Below are 15,062 nucleotides of genomic sequence, written 5' to 3' on the forward strand. Positions count from 1 at the left end.
CAGTGTTTAGACTCCAAGTTGTGATTATTAAACCGCACAGAACTGAACTGAACTTAAACACTAACAAAAACTGAACTACACTGTTCCAATTTACTATGATCTTTTATGTGAATTGAATTGATGCAAATCCAATTTTTAAATTTTGGATGGAAAAAGTGTTAATGAAAAACTGAACCAATCCTAAAGCAAGGGACAACTACTCATGTATTTCTAATCTTTAAACCTCTTCCGAATAAATCAATTGTCTGTGGAAATGACCAGTGACAACACTGTCATCCTGACCAATCAAGCAGGGATCAAAGTCAGTCAGATAATGATTTCCGATCAGATCTGCAGACAGCTAAAGCTTTTAACGATTTGCTTGCGGAAAATGCAGTTGCAAAAGTGTTTTTAACCTGCGTTTTACTTGCTCTTTTCACTAGATTTAAAACATAAAACCATTTATTCATTTATTTATTTTCCTTCGGCTTAGTCCCTTTATCCATTAGGGTTCGCCACAGTGGAATGAACCGCCAACTTATCAAACATGTTTTACACAGCAGATGCCCTTCCAGCTGCAACCCAGTACTGGGATTCACACACTATGGCCAATTTAGTTTATTTAATTCACTTATAGCGCATCATGCCTTTGGACTGGGGGGAACCGGAGCACCAGAAAGAAACCCACGCCAACACGGGGAGAACATGCAAACTCTATACAGAAATGCCAGCTGACCCAGTCGTGGCTCAAACCAGCAACCTTCTTGCTGTGAGATAATAAGTCACTGGGCCCTATTATACACCTGGTGAAATGTGGCGCAAGGCGCGACGCAATTGTTGTTTGCTAGTTTCAGCTCGGCGCAAGAGTCGTTTTGATGTTTTGCAGCACGCTGTTTAAATAGCAAATGCATTCACGCTCATATGTGCGCCCATAGGCGTTCTGGTCTAAAAAAGGAGGCATTTTGAGGCGCATTGCTAGTGCGTCGCTATTTTCTATAGACCAGAACAAAGCCGGTCTAAAGTCCAGCGCAGATTGCGTTAGTTGAGCGCCTCACTTACACATTGCTTAACAGAAATTACAGCAATACGCAAATATCTTTACATATGAAAAAGAATTAAGATATTAAGGATATATGTAGGATATAATAAGAATATATATAGGATATAAATATAAAGAATTAAAATATTACAAAACATATTCTTTTTTAGCCTACATAAATATAAAAACCATCCTTTCATGTCTTCTTCATCTCGGGAGGCTTTTTCAGTTCATTCATAACAATTTGCTTTTGTATAATGTTATTATTATTAGCAGTATTATTTATTATATGCATATTTATATTTGTTTTATTAAAAACAAGCTTAGATTTGCCCACCTGTCAGGTTATAGACCATATGAGGCACAGCATATGTATTTGTATATAACTCTGTTTTTTAAACACACTTTGTTATTATTGTTAATTTTTTTGTTTGCTGGAAATTAGAACTGAATTTAGAAATAGTTTTGAAACAAAACTTTGCGCTTAACAAATTAAATTAATTATTTACAGGCTAATTGATGTTTGTGCGTAAAGGTTTCCCTATCCACGAGAGCGAAAGTAGATTATGAGGAGGCTCATCTCTCATTCTCACGCTGTATATGCTCTGTGCAATTGTTTTCTTGCTAGTGAAGCGTTGTATATAACTTATAAAGAACAATAACTCATAACTATAACTCATTAAGAAAATAAACTCAACCCTTTTAGACCATGCGCCACGGCGCAAAAAAGATTCTGGCACGCCCTTAATGCATTTGCACCCTGTGCTTTGCACTTTGCGAATGGATCGTCTAAATAGAGCCCACTGTGTCACCCAACATAAAATCAATTATGTTGAAATAAATGAAAGCATTTACTTCAATTCACTTGAACAAAACCAGTTATTTCAGATATAACTTTTCATTAAAATAAGTTAAAGCAACATAAAAATATTAGTTTTTTTTCATTACATTTTTACACTATAGGGTAATAGTATCTATGTATATAGTTATTAATGTAAACAAGTACTTGTACTTTCCACATAAAAAAAAAAACTACCAAGTGACATTTTGCTGCCAACATTACATCCCTGCTGTAGATGAATGACAAGATAACATACTTTCATCATGGTTTCAAGGAACAGTGCTGTGTGGTGCATGTCGACACAGGTTTTATTCCTTGTAGTGATGCTTTATGCAGTATAGTGTTTGGGAGCTTTTTCTTTTCAACTAGTTTCAGTTTTATTTTCCAATAATGAAGCATCAGAGCATCACCTTGGAGCATTTTCTGGCAAATAGCTGCATCTTCAACTACACCTCTAAAAAAACCTTGATTATTTCCAGTTTAAGTTATAACTAAGTTGAGTTAATCAAGCATTTATTAACATATGAAGTAATTATTAATATATGCCTGAATCATAAGATATCTAAATGCTAATTTAAATAGGTCATTAATCATTAACTTACGCATTCTGAATGATCTTAAAAAAAAACACCAAGTATTTTGTAATAACTGGTTTGTAAATACTGCAATATTAATTTAGTTATGAAAACTGAATCATTACAAAGTATGAAAAAACAGTCATTAAGCACATTACACACATAAACATAAGACTAGAATACAGCACTTGTAGCTGTATTTATAAAAAGCTTACTAACATATATTAATGTAGTTAATGAATAACAAATAATGAGTTAAAATAATGAGCTATTTGCTAATTCTTAATAGTTGTTTTTATAAATTAACATGTTAAAATAGTCTCATCTTACAGTAAAGTTAAAATAAAGACTGTTATCTCTTTTATAGGCCGAGCTTCACCAGACATGAAGAACAATATCATACTAAGTGAGCTACTGAGCAAAGATGGATGGTTGGACGGACGGATAGATAGATATACAGACAGACAGACAGACAGACAGACAGCTAGATAGACAGCTGGATGGATGGATGGATGGATGGATGGATGGATGGATGGACGGATGGGTGGGTGGATGGATGGATGGATGGATGGGTGGATGGATGGATGGGTGGATGGATGGATGGGTGGATGGATGGATGGATGGGTGGGTGGGTGGATGGATGGATTGGTGGATGGTTAGCTAATTAGTGGATGAAAGGAAGGATGGATGGATGGATGGATGGATAGGTGGATGGATGGATGGATGAATAGGTGGATGGATGGATGGATGGATGGATGGATGGATGAATGGATGGATTGGTGGATGGATGGATGGATAGATGGATTAGTGGATCTATGGATTAATGGATGGATGGATGGATGGATGGATGGATGGATGGATGGATGGATGAATAGGTCGATGGATGGATGGATGGATGGATGGCTGGATGGATGGATGGATGGATGACTAGCTCAAAAGTGACACTGATCAGCTATGCGTTTTTTAACTTGCACTGTAAAAATGCCTGCTCAGCACCTCTATGCTGAAGGTGCCTTAAAGACATTGAAAACAGCAGAAAATAAATGCTCGACTTAAGAACAAAAATGTTTCTGTGGACACACAGCCTTAAGGAATGATATGTTTTTGCACACTCAAAAAATTGGCTAAATTTGCTAAAACTACCTTTTAGAAATTAGCTGAAACAACAATTCTTGTTTTTTTTTTTTAGACAACTTAATTGTTTTACATTTAATCCACTGGAAATTGTAAAAACGAATCAGTTAACTTAATTCATTGATGTTGTCCCAGCACAAATCCACTGTGTGGGCATTTTTTTTTTACAGTGTAGTTTGACAAAGCAGTAGGCGGATATGGTTCCAATGTCCTATAGTTGGATCTTCACCAACTGCTGTTCAGTTGTGAATCTCTTGCGTCAGCAAATGTTTTCACTTTCATTTCCAGCACAAACTCCCCTCCCACTTTCACTATAACAGCACGTCACAGATTTGACATGATCAAGGAACCTCCAGTGCCGCAGGGAGATTATGTTATGTCAACCGCAACATAACAATGCATCTTATGCTGCTGATAAAATAATGCAACAATGCTTTACCGTTACAGCTGCTGACTTTTCTCGTAATGCGTTTTATTTTTCAGCACATTCGTGTACTTTTCCAATTAAAAGCATTTTCATTGATTGATTGTTGAGATAATATCTTGAATATAAATGCTTATAAAAAGCAACTCAGCACTTGATAAATCAAAATAAACCAATATTAGCTTTCACAGTATTTCTGATGGTATTTTATCTTCTGAAGAAAGTCTTATCTGTTTTATTTGGCCAACTAAAACAGAATAAAAATAAAAAATAATTTTAGGCTAAAATAAAAAGTTTTTAATTAAAAAAAAAAACATTTTGGGGTCAAAATATATTTCCTTCTTTAAGGTATATTTTTTACGATACCATCATTATACAATAACTTGGCTAATTACCCTAACCTGCCTATTTAACCTTATTAACCTAGTTAGGCCTTTAAATGTCACTTTAAGCTGTGTAGAAGTGTCTTGAAAAATATCTAGTCAAATATTATTTACTGTCATCATGGCAAAGATAAAATAAATCAGTTATTAGAGATGAGTTATTGAAACTATTATGTTTAGAAATGTGTTAAAATTGGGGAAAAAATAAACAGGGAGGCGAATAATTCAGACATTAACTATCAATATATATATATATATATATATATATATATATATATATATATATATATATATATCGGATAAGTCAGTTACTTAGATCTAGAGTAAGTTAGTAAGTAAGCTATCTAGTTACACAGTGAGATAAACAAATAAAGTAAAATAATAAACATAACAGTGAAACGGTAACCCAGTATCAGTTGAAACGCCCCCACATTTTTCCACTGACAGGAACTTCCTTGAGGAATACCAGAAGTTGAGCATCCAAAAAAAAAGAGCATCCGTTTCATTTCTACCTTACCTGACAGGTGTGGTCAGTGTTTTCGGCCTGTTTCACTTTGACCCAGCTTGGCAGGTGTGCATGTGCGGTATAAGGTATAAAAGCCACAGCACAATGTCACATCAGCATCTCAGAGCATCTCAGAAACCCTCACTGGAAAGAAGAAGAAGAACAACAAGAGAAGGTGAGAATCTTCACAAATGTCATACTTTGGATCATTTTTGACTGTTACGTACAAAATACGTCTTTTTGTGCATCAAATATAAATGACTAAAGTGATTATATATATAGAACACTGTAAAAGCATTTAGGTAACGTTTGACTTTAAAAAACTGAGTAAACCTGTGGCTTTAAAATTAAATACATTAACTATGTGCATACTTGTAAAAAATAAGTTTGGTCAACTAAACATTTCCAATTTACAAAAGGCCTACACACTTTTTAAGTAAAGGCAACTTGTCACTTATAAAGACACAGTCTTGTTCTTTTTTTAAAGGCACTAAAGATTTTATTTTATTTTAATGTACATCCATGTAATCCACACTATTAGCAAACCATCAATTAAGATTTTCGCATAATAAATGGCTAATCAGCATCTAATGAAGAGTTGTTAAGTTAGTAGTTGGGTTTAGAAATGAAGGATGTATAATAATATGATTTTATAAGATGTAAAATGTCAATGAGATGTGAAAATGTCAAAATATGAGTGAAATAATGTTCCATTGTCATTCAGTGTTATATATATTATGCCAAAAAAATAGTTGGTAAAGCATATTTTGAATTGTAGGTATTAAAATATATAATTCAGTTATAATTATAACTTTTATTGTGTAATAAATTATTAAAATCTTGCTGACACCTGAAGATTTTTTTAGTATTTAAACAATTTGCTATACTGAATGACATTTTAGTTGGTGTCTTCAATAGATATATCTTCAATTCAATATTACTTGTACAATTTTCAGTGCTTTTCTTGTTTTCAACATTTCTTGTTTCTTTTCAGAAAAATGGCCTGGATTAGAATCGTCATCATCATCAGTATGTTCATCTCATTTCTGCAAGCGCATAAGGAGTGCACCAGACACATCAAATGGGGACATCTCATTCAAACTTTAAATTCAATGGTAAATTTCTTTAAATAAAATATGAATGTTCCATTTTCTGAAACATCAACTGAACAAACACACTTTATGTTTCCCAAGGGCACGGCGATATCTCACAACTGTGCGTTTGACTATGATGAAGCCAGTCTGTGTGATCCACGACACCTCCTCAATACGGTTTGTACTGATAAAAATGTTTGGTAATATTTTAGCTGAAGTGATAAATTAATTTACGTCTGCCTTATTACTTGCCTATTATTACCATATTAACTCTTTATTAGCACTTATATAGTCTGATATTATTCTACATCCCTAATACTGTATCTAAACCCAACTACCTTAATAATAAGCAGCTACTTAGTTGTTCATTGAGCCATTTTCTAAGGTGCCGTTCACACAGAATGCATTTTTCTTCTCCAATGCGTTACTTTTCGATTGTTTTTCGATGTAAACACACACTTGATAGGTAGTGTGTTGACCATTACGCTCACATCTTGCGTCTTTTAATACACTTTGCACATGAGCGTTGCATTTTTTAGATGCTGTGTCAAGTTTACAAATCTACAACTTTCACATGCATGCAGCGATGCTCATCACTGTCGGTTCCACAGCAGTGGACCAATCAGAAGAGCTCGGAGAAGGGGCAACTGTTGCGAGCTTCTGTTTATAGTAGAAAAGTGGCATGAAAGTGTTAGGAGAAAATAGAAAGTGTTTTATTTACTATTATATCATGGTGGACGAGGCGATTATTGTGATCTCGTACAGAATATCATGAGTTATATAATGTACAGTTGAAGTCAGAATTATTAGCCCTCCTGAATTATCTCTGTTTATTTTTTCCCCAATTTCTGTTTAATGGAAAGAAGATGTTTTCAACACATTTCTAATCATAATAGTTTTAATAACTCATTTCTAATAACAGATTTATTTTTATCATAATGACAGTAAATAATATTTGACTAGATATTTTTCTAGGACACTTCTATACAGCTTAAAGTGACATTTAAAGGCTTAACTAGGTTATTTAGGGTAACTAGGCAAGTTATTGTATAACGATGGTTTGTTCTGTAGACTATCGGAAAAAAAATTATTAAAGGGGCTAATTATTTTGACCTTAAAATGGTTCTTAAAAAATTCAAAACTGCTTTTATTTTTACCTAAATAAAACAAATAAGACTTTATCCAGAAAAAAATATTATCAGACATACTGTGAAAATTTCCTTGCTCTGTTAAACATCATTCGAAAGTATTTAAAAAAGAAAAAAAAAAAGAGAAAAATAAATGTGGGGGCAAATAATTCTGACTTCATCTGTATCTTCAAGTGTTTATCATAACATATTGTTTTCCTATTTCTAATGGGTTTTTTATTGTCATTATTACATTCATCATAACATGCTGCACGTTTTTCAAACGCATTCCTGAGCACACCATTAAGTGTTTTTAGAAGTAAAGATGCATTCGGTGTGAATGAGCCCTAATGGCAGTGATCGTTTCGAGCAACTTGCATTTTAAGCGCCTACTGTGCCTAACTTTTTTTGCCTTTGCACTTTGTGTGCCTGCAGTAAAAAAAAAGTCACCACTGAGCAGAAAAACTGTGCTACATCAGTCGTGTCTTTTTCAATCTCCGATGAAATGAAAGCAGAGGCAGGGTTTCTACTGAGGTGACAGCAGTGTTTGTGTTGTTAAGACAACTGAAGAGACATTTATAGATGGAGAAGAGACTAGTGGCAGCTGTTTCGAGTTATCTGGAGCTGTATGACTTCACAAATCATGAATATCACAATATTAAAACTATAACAATATCAAGAGCAAGGCTCGGACACAATACAGAGATGATTCAGTGGTTGCCTAGTGACATAAAAAGCGCAGTGCACTTCTTTTTTTCTTGTTAGCAAAGAAAAAGCAGTGTGGTGCACCTTGCGTTCTCGTGGTCGACCCCTTAATGGTTTATTGTCAAACTTAATAGTATGAATTGTACATTTAAATAAATAAAAGTGTGACCAAATGTTTATTTACAACACTAACATCAATGCTCTACGATTTACAGATGGATCAAACTGCAGACTCCCTCATCCATATTGTCAAGAAAGCAGAACACATGTACATGGAGAATCCAGATCCCAAGACGTTCATTGAAGCCCTTCAGCACACACATCACAGCCTGAGCCACTGTGTAAGAAATGCTGCACTGACTGTGGTATTATTAGTTTTAATACTCCTCGTATTATCTACATGGTGATCATATTGTTTATATTTCCTGGCTAGGTTTCTCACTCGGTCGGTGTTGAAAATGAGTCTGTGAGCACATGCTTCAACAAATTAGAAGATTTTCTTAAAAAGAAGGTAAGATGTCTGTCTGTCTGTCTGTCTGTCTGTCTGTCTGTCTGTCTGTCTGTCTGTCTGTCTGTCTGTCTATCTATCTATCTATCTATCTATCTATCTATCTATCTATCTCTATGTCTGTCTGTCTGTCTGTCTGCACTGAGTTGGTTTAATCCAAATCTGGTTAAAATATGGACCAGCCAAATAAGGTTTGGTTAGAATTTTAATTACATTTTAACCCACCTGTTGGGTTTTGCATATTTTACCCAAATTTCGGATTTTTTTTTCATTATTTATTGATTTACATTATTTATTTACTTGTTTCGTTTCTTCATTCATTCCTTCTTTCCTTTGTTAATGTATTTATTTATTATTTAGATTTTTTTTGCATTGTTTGAATGTTATATGAACAACTGTGGACGAATTTCTAGTATTGATTACAATACTTGACAATTGTGTTTCTTCCTTTCACTCATAAAACCCAACGTTAACGTTTGTCTATTTTTATTAATGTCTACATATTTATTTTCTTCTTCTTTTTTTCAGTTCCACTCAACATGTGCATGGGAAATCATTAATTCAAAAGTGCGAGAGATTCTCCAGCGGCTGGAGAAACGCTCTGTCAGACGGCGACGTTAAGAGATTACTACACATCCCTACGTATATACTTGAATTAAATTGCAAACACTATGTCATTTAAAAGCTTGATGGATATATATTGTACTGGTTTTAAGAAATGCACTTATCATACTAAATATTTGAGTCATGAACTGATTATTTGCGATGTTTAAATTTGAACAATAAATCTATAGTTTTGTACTGTTTTATAAAGAAAATTATGAATTATGCATTTCAAATTCATGATTTGTTGAGTCATGAAAAGATTATTGCTGTGTGAGATTGTGTATTATGTTGATTTTTTTATTATTATTTATATATCCACTATTAAAATGTGTCTTCTAAGATATTGCATGTCTGTGTTCTCTTTCTTATGTATAATATTATTTATTATTATAATAATATTGCTACCTAATGTTAGTTCTTAAACATATAAGAAAACTAATCTAATCTATTTTACTATCATGTCACTTGAAATCAATAAATTTCCTGTATTAATGCAATATAATATGTAAACATTTTCTATAAAACAGATATCCAAAAAAACAGTTTAGTACACATTTGAAAGGTTTGTTGTCAGATCTGTTTCTGATTATAGAACACAATATAATATTCATATTTAGAAACAGCAGTTTGTTTTTAGAGGTTGTTTGTTGACAATTCAAGAAAACATGTCATGTAAATAACTATAAATGATGCTCTTCCATATGCAATTCTTGTGTATTTATTATATAAACCAACTGACAGCAGCACACACTAAAATAATGGTTGGAATTTAAAGCTACACATATTTATAATAACACGAGTGTAAAGTTTCATTTATTATTCACGTGTATAACAAACAGTTCATGACAACGAAATTCCCGGATAACAGATAAAACAAGTAAACTTTTTTAAAACGACAGGATTTTAACCTTTTTAATTGCAAGGGTTATAAATGATGTTACTGATTTGGTAAACAAAAACACACAAAATTTCATATTTTCAACATAAAAAGTAAAGGGCTGTTTTTTTTTTCCATTTCATCACAGGACGTGTGAAAGATTAGTAACAACATTGGCTCAGATGCATTGTTAGATGTTCTAATTTACTGTTAGCATAATAAAAAGTATTAATGCAATATAAAAAGTAAAAGTTTTCTATAAAACAGATATCCAAATCTAAAAAAAAAAAACTATTTAACATTTGAAAGGTTCGTTATCAGATCTGTTTATGATTTCTAATTATATTATACAGTAATATAATATTCACATTTAGAAACAAAAGCTTGTTACAGAAGTTGTTTATCGACAATCCAAGAAAACATTTAATGTAAATAACTGAATTAATAACTGAGTTCAGATGCAAAAAACCTTTAAGTGCCGTCTGAAATTTCCATTGAAAATGAACATTTTTCTCAGCCTCCTTTGTTTATGTTGAAATATTTCACATTAAATACCAGGAAAAGCACTTATGCTTAGCCATAAAAGTGTTATTAAGCAACTAACATACACACAGGAGAAAATTTCAGACGGCATTTACAGATTTTGGCATCTAAACTCTTCAAGTATAAATGATGCTCCTCCATATGCAATCCCTGTGTATTTCTTATATAAACCAACAGACGGCAGCACACACTAAAATAACGGTTGTAATTAAAAGCTATTAAGATCCGCATATTTTTAATAACACAGAGCACATTTCATTCATTATTCACGTGTATGGCAAACAGTTTATGACAACGCAAATCCCCGATGACAGATGTTTATGTCCTATACATTTTATTTCAGTGGTCTTGCTCTCCGAAGGAATTTTAATTTACCGGATCTAGACCATATAAGTCAAGTGCAAAGTTATCCACCGCCCACATCACCTTCCTTCGCGGAAGAGAGTCTGCTATTGGTTAAAGTTCTGGCGAGAATGCGAAATCTGCTCAGCTATTGGCTGAGAGAGCTGTCAAACACATAGATCGCTGATGCAGGTTCAGCGAGGACGTGCAGGAGGAGACCGCTGGAGAGAGAAGAGGAGAGGGGAGGATAGAGTCTCCCAACCGGCACAAATCTATTACAGCTATATTTATTGATTATTGTAATTTAATATATTGTAAGTAACAAAAGGGAAAATGGCTCAATCGGACAATAAGAGGTTTTTTGAGAACCTGACAGGCGCTGGGAAAGCCATCGCGGTGCTGACAAGCGGAGGAGATGCGCAAGGTAACATCACAGTGATATCTTAATATTATTATTTCATAATGTATATCTATAATGCGTTATTATCGGTGTAATATACTTTAACTGTGTTCAGATGGATCTCTGGAGTATGTATGAATATCATGCTCATTCTGATGCACTGTAACGTACCGTAATGTTACGTCAACATTGGGAGCCACGACTGTCAGTTAAATATATTTAACGTTATTCGCCTCACATCTGCTATGTGTAACGTAAGTCATAATACTAAATTGTTAGAATTGTACATGTAGATTTAATTCTAGCTACAGACTGATGAAATGGCTAACGGCTGTCTCAGGGATGCAAACGTATAGCATCATATTTTCACAAGGTCATCGTGTTATCTTTGACTTTCACTATGATTTGGAAGTGTAATTATTTTTAATGTAACCACTGCTAGTTAAGTCTGATCAATATTAGTAAATAATACCGGCTGAGGTAATGATGTTGATGATGATGATGGGGAGGAGGAAAGGGATGGGGATACGCTAAAATCCACTCTTTCGATCACAATGTCTCCATTTAACGGACATAACTATTTCCCTCGGCTCTCTGCGGTGTAGGTGTGTATGTAATTACTTATAATTTACTCCGGTATTCGTGTCACTGCATTGCGGAATCATGTGACCTTCACCAACAGCACGTAGCATATCTTTCCAGCCTCCATTGTGACCAAATATTGATATGCTTACTTGCGTTTGTTTAATAATCACCACATCTGTGTTACCTCATCAACGCTTTCCTGTATGCCAGTTGAGGATTTTGCTTGTCGTCAACCAGGAAGTTGCTTCTCAGAGTCGCTTTCTTGTGTTTACCGTGTTGATATGCTTTGAAACACCTGTATGTTTCTTCATTGGGTTTATATTTTTGTTTAGAGTAGGTAAATATGGTGACATTAGGGTGAAGCATGGCATGCGTACGTGAGAAGCCGACGCGCGTTTTGAGCTGGAGAAAAGTTACGTCACAGGAAACTGAGTCATGTGGGCAACGCGCAAGGCATTATAAACCAATGTCACGTCAGTCATATTAAAAAAAAAAAAAAAAAACAAGCCTTCACTATGAAAATTTGTGTACGTGCAGTCAAGAGGCTGCTTCTGCTTTAGGAGGCTGCTTACCTGATCTGACCTTCAAAATAACGTGTAACCTGATCTAGTCAGGATGATTAGGTCATATTAATTAAACATCATTTTTTTTTCTTTTAATTATTATTACTTTATTTTTGTTAAAGTCACTTTGCACTTTTAATTGTTAAACCCCCTTCAAAAACTGGTATTTCCTTTAGGAAGTGGTTATGAGCCTGTTTTGTTAGAGAGAGAGAGAGAGAGAGAGAGAGAGAGAGAGAGAGATTATTACGATTTATTATTATTTTTTATTTGTATTTTTCTTTAATTATTATTTATTAATTTATTAACTTATTTTTTACTGCTACTAAAACGTTTTACTTTGTTTACTGTGTTGTTTTTAATGTAAACTTTATAAATGCTTTGGCAATACATTTGCAACATTTGTCATTCCAATAAAGCAATTATTGAATTAAATTGAGAGAGAGAGAGAGAGAGAGATTATTATAAATGAATCATTGTAAATATACTGATTATTATTTATTATTACTGTTTTTTACATAAATGTAGATTGTTAAATGTATCGTTTATTCTGATTTATTATTATTTTATTTGTATTTTTAATTTAATATTAATAATAATTATTATTAGTTTTATTATTTTTAATTTAATTTGTATATTTATTTAAATATTATTAATTAATTATTTTTTCTTCTGTTTTTCATAATTTTATTTATATAAAAATATACATCTACTACTACTTTTTACTTTGCTTACTAAGTTGTTTTTAATGTAAACTTTATAAATGCTTTGCCAATATATTTGTAACATTTGACAATTATTAAATTAAGAGTCGCACACACAAACACCTAGACTATTATAAATGAATCATTGTAAATATACTGATTATTATTTATTATTATTGTTGTTTTATCCATACATTTTGATTGTTAAATTTACAGTTTATTCTGATTTATTTTTTTTATTTATATTTTATTGAATTATTATTATTTATATATTTTATTTATTTTTTACTACTATTTAATGTGTTTACTATGTTTTGGTATATGTATTCACTTATTTATGTATTTATATATTTAACATTATATTTCAAATGATACAAAAGAAAAGCATATAAAATCATATTAGTTACATAAAGTCTAGACTTTGTAAGAATATAAACATTTTAACTTTAACACATTTTTTGATTGTCAGATTAAAATACATTTTAAATGATTCATATTAAAATACATGGAAAGTAATGTTAAAGTGTTAATCTACAGGACCTTTTTAAAGTGTGTGAATTCGAAACTGCATTTCAATGTCATTGCATTTTAACCATACTACAAAAAAGCAATTATACAGTTTATGAGGATTTAATAAAGGCCTATTAACTGTACATTTACATTAAATAGCATACTGTATCAAAGTCTACTCTTACACATCAATGATTTCAGAAAAGGGTAAAATTGGTGTAATGTCTCCAAAGTGGGCCAAAAAGTATTGTAAAATGTATATATTATAAAATAATGCAAATTAATATAAATGTATTCAACAATACATTTCATTTAATCACATTTAACATGCAATAAGTATATTTTATTTTAGTACAAATAACATGTAATGTTGAGTGTCTGAAAACACTAGATTTAGTTCATTATAAAATATACTATTAACAAAACTCCTTTTAAAGGCATGCTAAAGTGAACTTCTTTTTCCCAATTGACTTAATTCGAGACATCCAGTCTCATTCACTTCTATTGATCTTTAGACATTTAAAACAGCTCTTTAAAAAGGTCAATGTGAGAAATGCAAATGTCCTGGTTCTGTACTGCAGATTACTATGTGGAAAATCCACATTTGATAGTAGTTAATGAGTCACCATAGACGAAATGTGTCATTCTGAAATGAGAAATGTGGATCTGATGTAACTTACATGCAATATTAGTCAGTTCAGTGGCTTGATGTGTACCTGCACGTATGTGTTATAGGTGAATTCCCGTATTAACACTTTAGAGCAGCTGCTGAACACAAATAGCAGGCAGGACTGTATTTTTGTTTCAGTTAAATTGATAGACAGTGACAGACTAACTGGTGACACTGACACCTTTTGTCATTGATTTGAATGTGACCCATATCAGACTTAACATTTTGGCTGGCAAACAATGATAAACATGTGGGGAAAAAAATGCCAAAGATTTAAATTATTGGAGAAATCTTATTTCATAAAGATCGCTTCTCCCACAAAACATGGAATAAAAACAATATAAATAAAGATTACACATGCTCATTTCTATGTATAACCCAATGTTTTTAAATTAGTGCTTATGTGAAGGTATTCGGAAATAATTTTTAGAGGAAATTTAGAGAATATTAGCAGAAACACCAAACAAATAAGACAATTATTAGTTTTTTTATATTAATATTAATTTACTTATTAATATTTATGTTATCAGATTAGCTAAACATCTGAAAAACATCTCCAAAACAGTTATAATGAAGATATAATCCAAGTTGTGAAGGCAAACTACACTGCAAGCTTAACAACAGAGAAATATATTATAAGTGAAGAACGATATGAAAATTTATCACATAATTAATTTGTCACATAAATCTATTATGTGATATCAGGGGACTTTTACAGTGCGTTATCATTGTTTACTCCACACAACTGAATATATATATTTTTTGCATGACATCTTTTGAGTTTTACTTCTCAAATGTTGAAGTAACTTTTTAAATTTAATTTAATTATAATTTAATTTAAATTAATTAATTTTTTATAACACTAGATGTAAAAAGATGCTATAGCAATTTACGTTAAATACTTTCAAACCATCCTATAGTAAAGTAACTGCTATAGTAGTAATATAAAAC

At 32.3% G+C, this 15,062-nt stretch overlaps 3 protein-coding genes across 13 annotated transcripts in view; 2 read left to right on the forward strand and 1 right to left on the reverse strand.

Annotated features, from left to right (window-relative positions):
* The window catches only part of ifnu (class II cytokine, IFN-u), a 121,914-nt gene extending 112,651 nt beyond the window's left edge, over window positions 1–9,263 (forward strand). The window contains exons 5-10 of one of the 2 annotated variants that reach the window (XM_087309066.1): window positions 4,823–5,055; window positions 5,875–5,995; window positions 6,074–6,151; window positions 8,022–8,147; window positions 8,240–8,317; window positions 8,843–9,263. In XM_087309066.1, the coding sequence (XP_087165192.1) occupies window positions 5,879–5,995; window positions 6,074–6,151; window positions 8,022–8,147; window positions 8,240–8,317; window positions 8,843–8,935 (492 nt within the window). In that variant the 5' untranslated portion in view covers window positions 4,823–5,055; window positions 5,875–5,878 and the 3' untranslated portion in view covers window positions 8,936–9,263. Of the gene's footprint in view, window positions 1–4,822; window positions 5,056–5,841; window positions 5,996–6,073; window positions 6,152–8,021; window positions 8,148–8,239; window positions 8,318–8,842 lie in introns of those variants that run through there. The other variant, XM_087309067.1, reaches the window with a different exon arrangement.
* adarb2 (adenosine deaminase RNA specific B2 (inactive)) overlaps window positions 1–15,062 on the reverse strand; it is a 619,893-nt gene that overhangs the window by 428,386 nt on the left and 176,445 nt on the right. For all 7 annotated transcript variants that reach the window (XM_087309035.1, XM_087309033.1, XM_087309038.1 and 4 more), the window contains one exon: window positions 4,893–5,024. The gene's annotated coding sequence lies outside the window, so the exon portion shown is untranslated. The remainder of the gene's footprint in view (window positions 1–4,892; window positions 5,025–15,062) is intronic.
* pfkpa (phosphofructokinase, platelet a) overlaps window positions 10,899–15,062 on the forward strand; it is a 40,607-nt gene continuing 36,443 nt past the window's right edge. For all 4 annotated transcript variants that reach the window (XM_087309025.1, XM_087309023.1, XM_087309026.1 and 1 more), the window contains exon 1: window positions 10,899–11,106. In XM_087309025.1, the coding sequence (XP_087165151.1) occupies window positions 11,016–11,106 (91 nt within the window). In that variant the 5' untranslated portion in view covers window positions 10,899–11,015. The remainder of the gene's footprint in view (window positions 11,107–15,062) is intronic.

The sequence above is a fragment of the Danio rerio genome, chromosome 24 (assembly GCF_052040795.2).
Source record: "Danio rerio strain M-AB ecotype USA chromosome 24, GRCz13ab, whole genome shotgun sequence".
In the NCBI taxonomy this organism is placed as follows: domain Eukaryota; kingdom Metazoa; phylum Chordata; class Actinopteri; order Cypriniformes; family Danionidae; genus Danio; species Danio rerio.